At 42.7% G+C, this 14759-nt stretch overlaps 1 protein-coding gene and 1 long non-coding RNA gene across 3 annotated transcripts in view; both read left to right on the forward strand.

Annotated features, from left to right (window-relative positions):
* Positions 1–8941, forward strand: part of LOC105467978 (guanylate cyclase 2G-like) — a 23860-nt gene extending 14919 nt beyond the window's left edge. For both annotated transcript variants that reach the window (XR_011607637.1, XM_071069149.1), the window contains 5 exons: positions 1186–1312; positions 2284–2461; positions 5326–5466; positions 6330–6522; positions 8336–8941. Coding sequence is in view for 1 of the 2 variants with exons in the window: in XM_071069149.1 (XP_070925250.1) it covers positions 5348–5466; positions 6330–6522; positions 8336–8392 (369 nt within the window). In the remaining variant the exon portion in view is untranslated. The remainder of the gene's footprint in view (positions 1–1185; positions 1313–2283; positions 2462–5325; positions 5467–6329; positions 6523–8335) is intronic.
* An 11-nt stretch (positions 8942–8952) lies between these two features.
* The window catches only part of LOC139356189 (uncharacterized), a 61110-nt gene continuing 55303 nt past the window's right edge, over positions 8953–14759 (forward strand). The window contains exons 1-2 of the long non-coding RNA XR_011607639.1: positions 8953–9690; positions 10754–10859. This is a non-coding gene — a long non-coding RNA (uncharacterized lncRNA). The remainder of the gene's footprint in view (positions 9691–10753; positions 10860–14759) is intronic.

Genomic DNA, 14759 nt, shown 5'->3' on the forward strand with positions numbered 1-14759 from the left:
AAAAAGGAAAAAAAGGGTGGGGAGTCAGGCTCCACCTCTTTGAGGAAGGAGTATTTGGAATTCTTCTCCGTGGGAGATTTGTCTACTCTGCCCATTCATTTATTTCTTCAAGTACTTACGTCAGTATGAACTCATGGATATTTATTTTATACTTTGGGTTATAACTGAATATCACTTTATTTATTTTGTAGCTTAAATTATTCCAATTTTTGCCATTCAGTTTCAGGTAGCTTCTGTGTCTCTTGGATGTGTAGCCATCACTGTGTTTGTCTTGTTTCTGCCTATTTCCTTACTTTCTGGTAAGACAAGAAAGTCCCATTTTGCATATCCCCTGCCCCAGTGCTAGAAGCAAGCAAATCTCTCCAACAAGCCCTGGCTTCTTTTGTTGGAGAAAGGTATTAGAAAGTTAGAGCTGACACTAGATGTGCTCATTGCTACTGGGGGTTGTTACTTACGGGTCCTCTCGGTGGACAGAGTAAGGAAATACGTATGTGTACTAACTCGTGTGTATACATATCTCTATAATTACACATGCACACATACACATATATCTGCATCTATATTAAACTAAACAAGAGTTCCCATTGACGTCTCGAAATGTAACTCATCACCATCATGGTTCATTGCAGTCTTCCCATTACTTTTCTGTAAATTCCAACATTGAGATCCTGGCTCCCACCATCCACCACCCATGTATTTTGTTCAATCCCCATATGTGTGTTCAGTGATTTCAGACTTGTTAATCTGCATCCTCATGAGAAACAGTTTTACAAACTAGAGTATGATGAGTATGAATAGTTCCTTTTGTCTTTAGTCTTAAAATCTCTAGTCATTTCAGAAGCAATGTAGGTCAGCATTCTTTCTCACTCATCCCATTCAGTAAGATTATGCCATATATTTGTAACACTGTTAGATTCTTTTATTGCTGTCTGCATTCTGTCTTGGGGTTGCATAATTTCCCAATTGGTGTATTTTAAAGTTTGCTTTCCTTATGGCTTACTTTTGTGCTGTAAAACTCTGTGGGTTTTGGCAAATATATAGTGTAATCTATCCACCACTGTAGTACAGAAAACTTTCCTCATCCTAAAAGTATCCCCGGCATTTCATGTAGTCAATGCTCTCTGCTCCCCAAACTCTTGGCAACCACTGATCTGTTTTCTGTCTCTAAAATTTTGTCTTTTCCAGAATGTATATTTCCTTACTTTCTGGGAAAACAAGAAAGTCTCATTTTGCATATCTCCTGCCCCAGTGCTAGAAGCAGTCAATTCTCCAAGAAGCGATGACTTCTTTTTTTGGATAAAGGTATTAGAAGGTAAGAGAATCACAAGGTCAAGAGATCAAGACCGTCCTGGCCAACATAGTGAAACCCTGTCTCTACTAAAAGTACAAAAATTAGCTGGGCATGGTGGCACACACCTTAGTCCCAGCTACTGGGGAAGCTGAGGCAGGAGAATTGCTTGAACCTGGGAGGCGGAGGTTGCAGTGAGCCAAGATCGCGCCACTGCACTCCAGCCTGGGCACTAGGGCCAGAGTCTATCTCAAAAAAAAAAAAAAAAAAGAAAAAGAAATGACACCAGATATGCCCATTGCTGCCGAGGTATTGTTGCTTCTGGGGTGCCATGTAAATAGAATCATACAGTACACAGCCTTTTCTGACTGGTTTCTCTAACTTAGTAATAATGCATATAAGACTTATCCATGTTGTTGCATGCACAGTATTTTTATTATTTTTATACCAAAACATGTATACATTTTTCTCAAAATATTATTCCCTTGACAACATCTGGTTAAGCCGAATGTTTAGTAAATGTCAGTAGGAGCCAGTGAAGAAGTGGGAAAAATTAGGTTTACAAAATTGGACAGAGAGGCAGGACATGATGGTAATATTTATTATGTGTTAAAATAACATTTATGCAACATATTGCAGAAAATTTAACAAAATTGCATGAAGCGCAGTTTGGGGTTTCCAACACGAAATGCCTGTACGTTCCTGAAATTATATGGAGATATGCTTCACGTCAAGCAAAGTTCTATTTTTAAAAATTGTGATTTGAAAACATTAATTAGGAGGGTGTTTATATGTTTTTCATTAGAATTGTTCATTTTCCAGGCAGATTCAGAGTATCCTATTAAAATATCCAGATTACTTTGGAATTCTAATGTGTTCTATTTATTTAAAAACTCAGTTTACAAATATAAGAGCACAATTACTATTGAAAATGAAGTGTAATAAGTGGCACAAAGCTCTGATGTTTGGCTGTCTAAACCCAACATGAATTTCAGAAATCATCAACCAAATCAAAGACCCTGCAACAGCAGTCCCACTGCGGCCTTCCCTGCCCGAGGAGAAGGGCAGTGAAAAGATCATGGCCATGGTGAGGGTATGTTGGGAGGAATCTCCGGAGAAAAGACCTAGTTTCTCTTCCATCAAGAAAACTTTATGAGAGGCCATTCCCAGAGGGTAAGTTAGATGTGCAACAGATATTTACTCTCACTCAGTTAACCATTAGGATTTTAGAGCTGCCAGGCATGGTGGCTCATGCATGTAATCCCAGTGCTTTAGGAGGCTAAGGTAGGAGGATCCCTTGAGGCCAGGAGTTCAAGACCAGCTGGGTCAACATGGTGAGATTCTATATCTATAAAAAATAAAATAAAAAATTAGCCAGGTGTGGTGGTGTGAGCCTATAGTTCTAGTTTCTTAGGGGGCTGAGAATCGCTTGAGCCCTGGAGGTCAAGGCTCCAGTGAGCTATGATTGTGCCACTGTACTGCAGCCTGGGTGACAGAACGAGACCCTGTTTCTACAAAACAAAAAAAATTTAAGACTATGTGGCTGTGCTTGGTTCTATGCGACTCATTCCCTCCCTCCCTCCCTCCCTCCCTCCCTTCCTCCCTCCCTCCCTCCTTCCCTTCCTCCCTCCCTCCCTCCTTCCCTTCCTCCCTCCCTCCCTCCCTCCCTTCCTTCCTCCCTTCCTCCCTCCCTCCCTTCCTTCCTCCCTTCCTCCCTTCCTTCCTCATACACTCACTCAGGGCTTACCATACACAAAGCACTGTACTACATGCTGGTTGCAGTGGAGTGAGAAATTCTCCCTTTATTTCATAGATGCCACAAAAATGGATCAGATATTAATAATTTTACTGCCTTCTTTGTCTATCTCAGATGTCACTAATCAATTAAAGTCCTTGTTTCCAGGGAGTTTTGACATGGCTTCAGAATCTGTTTCAAATCAGCATTCCAAGGGTTAGGCTAATCAGTTCGGACCGGACTATGAGATAAAAATTACTCACCACCTGTAGGGTAGGTTATGACTTAAATCATTCATGCGTCTCCAGCAACTTTCTCAATAGTAGCTTCCTTTACACCAGATAATTGTATCATCTTTCGGTACATGAATTTAGGAAGACATGCCCATGTTAGGGGTAGCTTGAGTTGGTGGAAAGAGCCCCAGGCTGGGAGTCAGGTGTCTACTCTTAATTTGGACCTTCAGCTATGCATTCTTTTTTTAAAAAAAAAACAAAAAAACAAAAAAACAAAAAAAAAAACATTTTTTGGGGTCAGGGTCTTGCTCTGTTGCACAGGCTGGAGTGCAGTGGTATGATCTTGGCTCACCGCAATCTCTGCCTCCCGGCTTCAAGTGATTCTCATGCCTCAGCCTCCTGAGTAGCTAGGACTGCAGGTGTGTGCCACTACGCCTGGCCAATTTTCGTATTTTTAATAGAGACAGGGTTTCGCTATGTTGGCCCGGCTGATCTCAGACTCCTGGCCTCAGGTGATCTGCCTGCCTCGGGCTCCCAAAGTGCTGGGATTGCAGGCGTGAGTCACCACACCTGGCTTCAGCTATGTCTCTTTTTCTTTTTCTTTCTTTCTTTTTTTTTTTTTTTTTGAGATGGAGTCTCTCTCTCTGTCACCCAGGCTGGAGTGCAGTGGTGCAATCTCGGCTCACTGCAAGCTACGTCTCCTGGGTTCACACCGTTCTCCTGCTTCAGCCTCCTGAGTAGCTAGGACTACAGGTGCCCGCCACCATGCCTGGCTAATTTTTTTTGTATTTTTTTTTAGTAGAGACAGGGTTTCACTGTGTTAACCAGGATGGTCTCGATCTCCTGACCTCGCGATCCACCCACCTCAGCCTCCCAAAGTGCTGGGATTACAGGCGTGAGCCACCGCGCCCGGCCAGCTATGCATTCTTAACACGATAGCCCTGTGTTCTGCATTTCCAAGCTCATAAGTTTTTAAATTTTAAAAATTATTTTTATATTGTTTTTAAAATTAACAAATGAGGCTGGATGTGGTGGCTCAAGCCTGTAATCCCAGAACTTTGGGAGGCTGAGGCAGGTGGATCACCTGAGGTCAGGAGATTGAGACGGGGCTGACCAACATGGTGAAACCCCGTCTCTACTTAAAATACAAAAATTAGCCAGACGTGATGGCACACACCTGTAATCCCAGCTACTCGGGAGGCTGAGACAGGAGAATCGTTTGAACCTGGGAGGTGGAGGTTGTTGTGAGCTGAGATCGCAGCACTGTACTCCAGCCTGGGTGACACAGCAAGACTCCATCTCAAAAAAATAAAATAAAAATAAAAAATAAAATTAACAAATGAAACATTGTTTATATTTATGGTATACCTGATGTTTTGGGACATATATACTGTGTGGAATGATTAAATCAAGGTAGTTAACCTAAAGGTACATCTTAAGTAAGCTTAAGATACATCCTGATTTTTTACTTAGAAAATATGGACCTCAATGTTATAAGTCTATTTACCTATGTGAGTCTAGGTCTCCTCATCTGAAGTTGAGGAATTTAAATGAGTTCTCTGAAGACCCTTCGAAAACAAAGGACTAATGGAATCTAGAACTGCCCCTTACATTAGACCATCTGAAAAGAAAGGAATGACCCATCCCACAATCTGCATTCTCAATGTCTGTTGGGAAGCGGGGAATGGGCCATTGAAGGCGGCTATTTGTTGAGTGCCTGTGGATGGATGTGGCCCTAGACACTTTATGCATGTTATCTCCCTACATCCTCAAAATAACAGTGTAATCGTACGTACATGAGGTACGTGTGATTATCTTCATTTTCCAAATGAGTGAAGTGAGACTCAGAGAAATGAAGGAGGCAGCTTAAGCTCAGAGGGCTGGTGAAAGGCTCTGTCCTGTCACGCAGCTGCATTGTCATTGTCACCTCCCCGATGTCCGCTGCCAACCCTTAACTAGGACACCTGAAAGGTGAGAAATATTTTCCTGGAATGTGTAGTTGGAAGCTCTGTTCCACTGAGGCCCTAAGGGTCTTGGGAGAAAACATCAATGTCTGATTTCTTTTAAAGCCATGTGAGCATACTGGCCAGTATGATGAGCAAGCTGGAAGTGTATGCCAATCACCTGGAGGAATTGGTGCAAGAGAGGACCAGCCGGCTGACCGCAGAGAAGAGGAAGGTGGAGAAGCTTCTGTCCACTATGATGCCCAGGTATTCGGAAGCAGTGGGGACTTGACGAAGCTGCAGCATCACCATCTAGCAGCCCCACATAGGTGGGATAATTTCCATGATTACTTTTCTAAGAGGATGTCAGGCTCTTCTAAAAAGGGTCAGGCATTTTTTGTGCAGTTTGGTACACCTGTAAAGGGAGATAGAAGCAAACTCTCCTGAATCCATAGGAATAGAGGCTGCAGTCCGTCTTTTACGTGGCGGGTGGCGGATGCAGCAACAGGAGAGTAGCCACTAGATGGCGCCCTCGTTTCACGAGTCTGACTAATTGCTACCTCCCCTGTATTTGATTGTAGGTCCAAAACCTCTGCACAGTTTAATATGTACCTGTGGCTTCACATTCAAATATTGCTCCATTTTTGGTTCTGTTTCTACATGTTCACTCTCTTAACACTTGGCAGAAGTATTTGCTGTTAAAATTCCTGTGCACTTCTTGCATGTCTAGACCAAAGACATGGGGGCAGGGATTTTTAGTGAGATTGGTTGACTGAAATGAAATTGATTTGTGGATTGGTGAATGGTTATATTCGCTTCCACAACTGCAGAGTCTTTACACTCTAACTCTATAACCAATATACATCAAGAAAATCCTTTTTGTAAGGGCATTATGTGACCCTCTCTCCTACCCCCCCACCCCACCATTTATACCCATCAATTAAAATATCTCTTTAGAGAGAATGCAAGTGGAGAAGTGGATGTTGAAAGAATTCCTCTAGATAATGAATTTTGTTAACCAAAAGATTAGCCACTGAAGCAAAAGGACCAATGAGGACAACTTCGTGGGAGTCTGTAGGAGATGAGATGAGTAAGATCCATTCAAAAATGATCCCTTTCTCTGGTTTCAGCTTCACTGGAGAACAACTCCTAGCTGGAAGGTCCGTGGAACCAGAACATTTCGAGTCTGTGACAATCTTTTTCTCTGACATTGTTGGATTCACAAAGCTATGTTCTCTCAGCTCCCCCTTGCAAGTCGTCAAGCTCCTCAATGACCTGTACAGTTTATTCGATCACATCATCACAAATTACCGTGAGTATAAGGTGAGACGTCTCATCCTGGCTGTGAGGTCATGCGTGCTCCTTGCGGGCTGTCTCTGTGGCCTGACGGAGGATGGAACTGATTCCAGACATCAGCCAGGAGGAAACTCCATTTCAGTCTATGTCACTTCATGGCAGAAACTCAATATTTTATTTGTTTGTTTTGTTGGAAGAGGTCTTGATTAGTCACAGATGTATGTGCTTGTCAAAAATCACCAGTTTCCTCTGTTTTTCCTCTGTTTCCTTCCATTATTTCATCTCACAGTAAACACTTTTTAAAAAGAGGCATTGATCTTCCACTGGCTAATTCCTTCCCGTCTTTCCTAAATACATTTCCTTCCGAGGCAGAGAGGCTCCTGTTTAGTCTCCTTCAAAGATTGTCCTTGGATCTTGTGTGGGTCTCACCTCTGTTGTCCTGATCCTTAGCAATTCAGAGTGAAGAAAGACTCCCAATTTTAGACTATCAGACTCATGGCTGAAAGGGGGGCAGCAACAATTACCCGCTGGGTGCTACTCTGGGAGACAGAAGGACACGGTCACCTAGAGTGAAAACCATTTTTGATGGGGAAAACAGAGACATTTTGGCTCTTCATGACTGCCAGGTGGTGGTGGTGATGAGGGCTGCTTTCTGTGTGTTCTGACTCTTTAGAAGGGGTCAGATCATGACTCCAGGCACAGTACCGTGTGCCTGTGCTCATATATGCCTGGTGGGCAGCCACAAGTGCACCAGCTCCGACCACAATCCCAGGGCCCTGCCTCTGCCTGTGGACCTGGGGACAGCGAGATTTGGGGGACAGTGTGGTCATATGGTCACATATCTCAGTGACAGAGTGACACGTCTTCAATGTTGATCTCCCAGTGTTCCCCACAAATGACGCCTCTGTTCAAGGGTGAAAGAAAGGATAGTATAGATAACCTTGAAGAGCAGACCACACACACCCAACAAAATCAGAGCCCTCCCTGCTCAGGAGGACGTCTTCTGGGATTTTCCTCTTAGTATTACCTGCTCAGTTGTGTTTTGCTTGAGCTCATTTTAAAACTTAGTTTGTATTTCTAAAGGATGTTATCACGGTGGGGAGAGGAAACCCAGAAGCAGGTGAGGCTTGTTGACTGGTTGACTTCGCATCATTTCGGGGTCACCAGAACAGAGGTGTTCTTACCGTCTGGCTGATGCCTGCAATTCAGCCTTCACCACATCATCTTTGGATTCTGCTAAAATGCAAATGTGTCTGGAAAGGGCTGTAACTACTTGTCATTTATTTCTCTATTGTGAATGACAGATCTGAAAGCTCATTTTATTAGGAGGATAGAGGGGGAAGAGGACAGACAGGCAGATACATACTATATATATGAATACAGTTTGTATAATGTATAATGCTTACCCATTTATAAATGTGTCTAAGAGCCCTTGTGTGGGGCGTGGACATTTCGGGTTGGGGGAGATGGTCTCTGCTTGACCGATCCACCTCACCCTTCCTGGTTGACTCCAGGAGCACACTGCTCCCTGTCTCACTGGTTCTGAATTTGGGCTGGGGAAATAGAGTCACTGCTGCTATTGGATTTCAGAGGAGGAAACAGTAAATGTGGGGAAGGAGGCTGGGGGAAGGAGGGTGAGGTGGGCTTTGTGGAAGAGCCATTACAAGGGCAGGAACTGAAGAAATGCTGGAACTTGCATGGGGTGGAGGTCAGGGAGTGTGACACATCCAAAAACAGGGCCTCGAGGCTGGGGACGAATGTGGGGCCTTAATCTCTGACCCACCCCGACCCTTGGCCTCCCTCATTGGAAACAAAGGTCACTCTGTCGCTTTGTTTTCAGGTTGAGACCACTGGAGACGCATACATGGTGGCTAGCAGATTCCCTATCTGCAATTGAAGCCAGCATGTGGCTGAGATTGCCACCATGTCCCTGCACTTCTCAGTGCCACCATTCATTTGCTTCCAGACTGGGCACTTGCTCCAGGAGAAGCTCCAGCTTCGGATTGGCTTCCACACAGGTAGACAAAACTGATGGCCTGATGGTCCAGGGATGACGGCAGGTCGTTCTGGGTTCCATTCCTGTGCCCAAGGCTTTTAGGAACCTGGACATTGAACGGTAACCTCTTTAGGGGAAATAAAAGATTGAATTGTCTCTGCATGTGTGTTTCTATTTAGCTAGGTTGCTTGGTAACAACAAGGACACACAGTGGCTTCAATGTATTCAACCAAAAATAAAGACTGGGCGCGGTGGCTCACACCTGTAGTCCTAGCAAATTGGAAGGCCGAGATGGATGGATTGCCTGAGCTCAGGAGTTTGAGACCAACTTTAGCAACATGGTGAAACCCTGTCTGTACTAAAATACAGAAAACCAGCCAGGTGTGGTGGCAGGCACCTGTAATCTCAGCTACTCAGGAGGCTGAGACACAAGAATTGCTTGAACCTGGGAGGCGGAGGTGCAGTTGTGCCACTGCACTCCAGCCTGGGCAACAAAGTGAAACCCTGTCAAAAAAAAGAAAAGAAAAGAAAAAAGAGAGAGAAAAAAAAGGAAGAGACCAAACCCCAGGACGGGTTATATAGGGCTACTTTTCCTCCACGCCTCAACATCAAATGCCCTTTGATGTGGTCTGTGTTTGCCAACTCATGGGCATGTGATCTGTGCAGAAGTGGTCCATGCTTCATTTCATGCTCTTCTGTTACCATCTGGCAATTCTTAATCATCTTTGCACAGAGTATCCTGTGTTTTCACTCTGCACCTGTTCCAGCAAATTTTGTAGCCAGTTATGCTACTACCTATCTTCCAGGGCTCAACAAAAACAAAACTCCATCCTCAGAATGAATTGCTCCCATGTTTGTGCCACTGTTGGCATTGTTCACAGCTCTAGTTCATGAGTGACACGGTCATTTAATGACCGTGATGATGTCGCTTTCCAGCAGGAGTTTGGGTTCTGTCGGTTTCCTTTCTGTAAACCCTAAAATCTATTGCCAAACTTTGCCCCAAGAGGGCGCATCACTACATTTGTTGATTTGATGCGCATCATAGAGTCCAGCCTCAGGCAATGCAGAGCAGTTATGGTCTTTGGTTCTCCACTCTTCAGGTCCTGTGGTGGCTGGTGTGGTGGGAATTACCATGCCCAGATACTGTCTATTTGGAGACACTGTGAACATGGCATCCAGAATGGAGGGCAGCAGTTTGCGTGGGTATCACTGATGACACTTTGTAAACACAATATTGTTATCCCTCCAGGCCCCTAGCTTTAACCAGGGGATACTTTTAGAAGAGGCATTTGCTTTTTGCCTACTGTTTTCCTTCTGGAGGATAAGATCATTATCCACTTCAGGCAACACTGATCACACACTTTATAGACAGGGTTTTGCACTGTGCTCTCGTTAGAACCATGCAAATACACATACCCTCCTTTCTTCTGTGACTTTCCATTCTAAGCAATCACACATGCATATAATAAAATCACTTAAATGAAGAGCAGGAGTTGGAAAACTTTTTCTTTCTTTCTTTCTTTTTTTTTGAGACGGAGTCTTACTGTGTCACCCAGGCTGGAGTGCAGTCGTGTGATCTTAGTTCATTGTGACCTCTGCCTCCTGGGTTCAAGGGATTCTCCTGTCTCAGCCTCCCAAGTTGCTGGGATTACAGGCATGTGCCACCACACCCGGCTTTTTTTTTTTTTTTTTTGGATTTTTAGTAGAGACTGAGTTTCACCATGTTGGTCAGGCTGGTCTTGAACTCCTGACCTCAAGCGATCCACCCACTTCAGCCTCCCAAAGCGCTGGGATTAGCTGGCATCAGCCACTGCATCTGGCCTGGAAAACCTTTTCTATACAGGGCCAGACAGTAAATATTTCAGGCTTCAGGGGCCATAGAGTCTTTGTTGTAACTACTTAACTGCTGTTGTAGCTCAAAAGCAGCAATAGACAATATGTCAATCAACAGGCATGGCCATGTTCCAATAAAACTTTATTTACAAACACAAGTAGTGGGCTGAATTTGGCCCATAGGTGATAATCTGCCCTTCTCCAAGGTAGAGTATATTCTTGGTGGTACAGAAGAAATCTATAGCCAGGACCTCCAGGGAATATTACATCCTTTTGCTTTATAGTAATTTTATTTCATTGACCATTGCCAGGCACTTGTATGCTGTTTATCAGTTGGGACATGTAAAAAAGAATTACTCAGTGATGTAAGTTTCAAAAAGATTTAGGTGATTAACATTGTTTTGTTTTAAATTTGTAAATTTTCCACAGGGCAAAAGAGAGCAAACAACTTTCTGGTTGAAAGGTAAAGAAGGCTTCACTCTTCCACTCCCCGAATTTACTCAGGAAAAAGCCAAAGTCCCAGAGATATTGTGAGGTGAGTGTTTTCTTTCAAGATGTTTGTGAATTTGTGGAGTCATGTGAAAGTCTTTGGGAACCCTTCTTTGAGACCCGGTCAATATTCCATTTAAGAGGTGTGTTTCCAGGGCATGGGTCCAGTCTCCCACTAGGGGGAGCCTTCTAGCTGGCCTCTTCCAATCCCGGTGTTTGCTCCCAACCTGTGAACTCATTTCATGGGGTGCCAGGGCTGGCCTGTGGCTCTCAGCCCTGTGCAACTGCCCTAGCTGCCAGATATTTACAGCCCATTAACTTGAGAATTTGCAGTGAACCCAGTTTCATTCTGTAGGAGGGGAAAGTGGAGAGGATGAAGCCTGTCTTTCCTGTGCAAGGTGCCTGCTCTCTAACCTTTGGTGCTGATTTTCCTTATCAGTTAATCAGCTTGCAAGGAGATAGGAGCCCATATCTGACAGCATCTTGAGAATGTGTTCAGGAAAAAAAGCTCTAAGCCATGAGCAGCCCCTGAAATCCAACAGGGCCGAGACTATTTCAAGCAGCCAAGCCCTCTGCAGTTATTGAAAAGCCTGGTTCTGAACCCTGAGTTACTGTGAGAGGGGCAGCTCCCAAATGCATAATGCCCTCTTCCCAATGTATTGCCTAATTCCTTTCCTACTCACAGAGCAAAAACTCCTGCAGTCAAGGCTTGAATTTTAAGAAGAATTTCTCAGTCATTTATGGAGACTTTAATTTAAAAAAATTTCCAGTAGACAAAGACGAACCCATCGATTCCTGCTACTATTCCTGATAGTTTTCCCTTCTACATAATGAATAGGATTCCATGTTGTTTTATTGAGCGGATCTTTTAATAGATTTGCTGAACCACTAATGCATTTATAGTACTTCTTTCTTCATCTCTTGCAACTCCTCACATCCAGATATCTTTTGTGTGGTTGCTCCTGAATCTGGCAGAGCAATTTGAATGAAATATTGTGTTTGAGACCTTTTCCTGTTGAACTTCCCATGATTGAAGGAGCGAAAATCAATGAGACCAGAAATAGTTTCTTTCTTGCTGGGTCTTTGAGCTGCCTTTGCTGAGATACTTTTGAGACCTGTATGGGAAATAAACTACTTTTTGATTTATTGAAGCTTTTGACACCAAATTATATCAAAGATTTGGTGGAATTCTTGCCTTTCTTTAGGAAGAGGGACACAAAAGCACTCTCACTTCCCAATTAATCCAGTCTTCATTGAGCTCCTAAGCATTTCCATTAGCAGTATTTTGCTTCTGCCCAGAAAGGGAAGACTGAATTCTACATCCATCACAGGCTCCGTTTTCTATATGAAAATTTTGTTTTCATTGTGGTAGGCTTCACTCCTCCCCAGAGGCCTTCAGCACTGGGGACTGAAGGCTTTAGACTGATACTTAAAGGGAGAGAAGGCAGAAGGTATTTATGTGGAGAGAAGAGGAAGACTTTCTCCTGCTACTTTAGCATGGAGACAGTAGGCCAAATTTATCTTCTCATTCCCCATAACTCCTTTTCTTGAGATAATGGCTCTGGATCCCAAACACCTTGCTCAACCATGAAAGGAAACAAGGCCACCTCTACTATGAGGCCTCCTAGAGAGCTAGGATAGTCCTCATCCATCCATCCATCCATCCACTTATCCATCTATCCATCCATCCGTCCATTCACCCATCCACCCGTCCACCTATTCATGTGAACATTCTTTAATCCAAGGAGCATTTATTAAGCACTTACTCTGTGCCATTCTGGGGTACACAAGAGAATATAAACTTTCTCTTGATCTTTAGCTTGCAGTCTAGTTAGGGAGAAGAAAGCATAATTGCATGTCATAAAGCAATATTAAGGACTAACAGAGCTATACACAAAAGCGTAGCAGTAACTAAGCAATCCATCACTGTGACATTAAAAGAATATTAGAAAATAATATGCAGATGAAGGAATGGGGCCAGGTAAGGCAGTTGCCTATTATTATCATGTCTTTGTATTGTGTGTGTGTGTCTTTTTTTCTTCCAGCCCTAGCCCATATGCTTACATAAGTTATGTTCATGTAATATAGAGTTAGTTCTGCCTTTCTTATTGAACATCATAACATAAACATTTGGCATCTAGACACTCATACACACAAAAACACACATGTGTGCACACACAGACATCCATATGCACACACATGCACATATATATATGCACACCGTCATATATATACACACACATGCATACATACACACACATACGTACATGGAGAAGGAGAAAGCGAGAGTGTCTTTATGGATCACAACTAAGAATTTTGATAAGAACACTCTTCTAAATCTATATTCAGTATTTTTTCTATGTCAGCTAAGGATACCTAGGGGAGAATTACTTTTCTTCTTTTTCTTAATGTTTCTATTGTGTTTAGAACTAATGAGAATTTACAAGAGATTGTTTTGAGAGTACTTTATCTTATTTTCTCAAAGGAGAAGTTATGAGAGAAGAAGGGTAATCAAACATCATGAGGCTGTTAGTTAATGTGAAGTCAAAACACATCCAGTTGCTGGTGAGAGACATTCGGGCTTTATAGGCAGGGATGACCCAAAGACCTTTTCCCCAAAATGTTAATCAATGTCTTAACCATTCTGGCTAACACGGTGAAACCCTGTCTCTACTAAAAATACAAAAATACAGCTGGGTGTGGTGGCGGGCGCCTGTAGTCCCAGCTACTCCGGAAGCTGAGGCAGGAGAATGGCGTGAACCCGGGAGATGGAGCTTGCAGTGAGCTGAGATCATGCCACTGCACTCCAGCCTGGGTGACAGAGCTAGGCTCCATCTCAAAAAAAAAAAAAAAAAAAAGTCTGTGGCATACATGCGAGTCTAAGAAGTTCTAGTTGTAGAAACCCCTGGGAGAATTGGGGAATTAGCTATCAACATGATATATTAACACTGTAAACTGTAGTCATAGGTTATTTATTTTAAGGCATTTTTTTTATTCCATAGCACCAGGTAGAGATACAAGATCATAAAACACAATGATGAAATACAGCAAAACTAATAGAACATTGGTTTATTCTGACAGCAAAGGATTTGAACATGGCTATGAGTATGCTATTTAAGAGTTTTCTACTAGAACCAATAAAATATGTCTTCTGTTTTTCCTGACTACAAAAAATCTGAATTTACAGAAAGAAGAGATCCTAAACTCGTTGGAACTCCAGCTTAGGGACCAAATCTAGACTAGATTGAGTCATTTTACTCTAGCCTATTACTCAACAAACATATACTTCATGTATCTGGATATTTCATAACTAGTTTAATTTCTGAGTTCACTAACACAAGTTGTAAAAGAATCATCAAACTGCAGATTGCAAAACTTCTCAAATACATTAAATACAGAGAGACAAATGCATGTGTTGTTTTCAAATTATAAGCCTCCTAATTAAGTCTTTACATAACTAAGAACTTAGAACTCTGCCTTTTCCTATCACAGTCCAGCCAATTCTCTACCAGAATTTCAGTTTGTATTTTGTTGACAATGTAAATCATTTTTATGGGCATATTCTGGATCACTGGGGTGGCCAGTTACCAAGATGTGCTACTGCATAATTTCATTGGCCACATTTGCATTTGTGTTTCTGATTTTGTGTTAGCTTCATTCTAATCATCGTAAGTGAATGAGACAAAACCAGATGTAAGCTTCGATGTTTAAGTGAAAGCTAAATGAGATCAGACCATTTCTTACAAATGAAAACTTTTTAGTAGAGCAAATAGAGAAAAATAGCATTGAGTGTCACAAGGCATTTATTTGTAGGATTGAGTCACCAAACTCACAACACCTGTGTCGTTGGAGTCACTTTATAGTCATGTTTCCAGCAGCGGTTTCACTGGGGCAATGCCATGTTATTAGGTTAAATTAATGTGAGTTGTATTCTTCTTGTGGTTAT

This window comes from Macaca nemestrina, chromosome 9, assembly GCF_043159975.1.
Source record: "Macaca nemestrina isolate mMacNem1 chromosome 9, mMacNem.hap1, whole genome shotgun sequence".
NCBI lineage: Eukaryota > Metazoa > Chordata > Mammalia > Primates > Cercopithecidae > Macaca > Macaca nemestrina.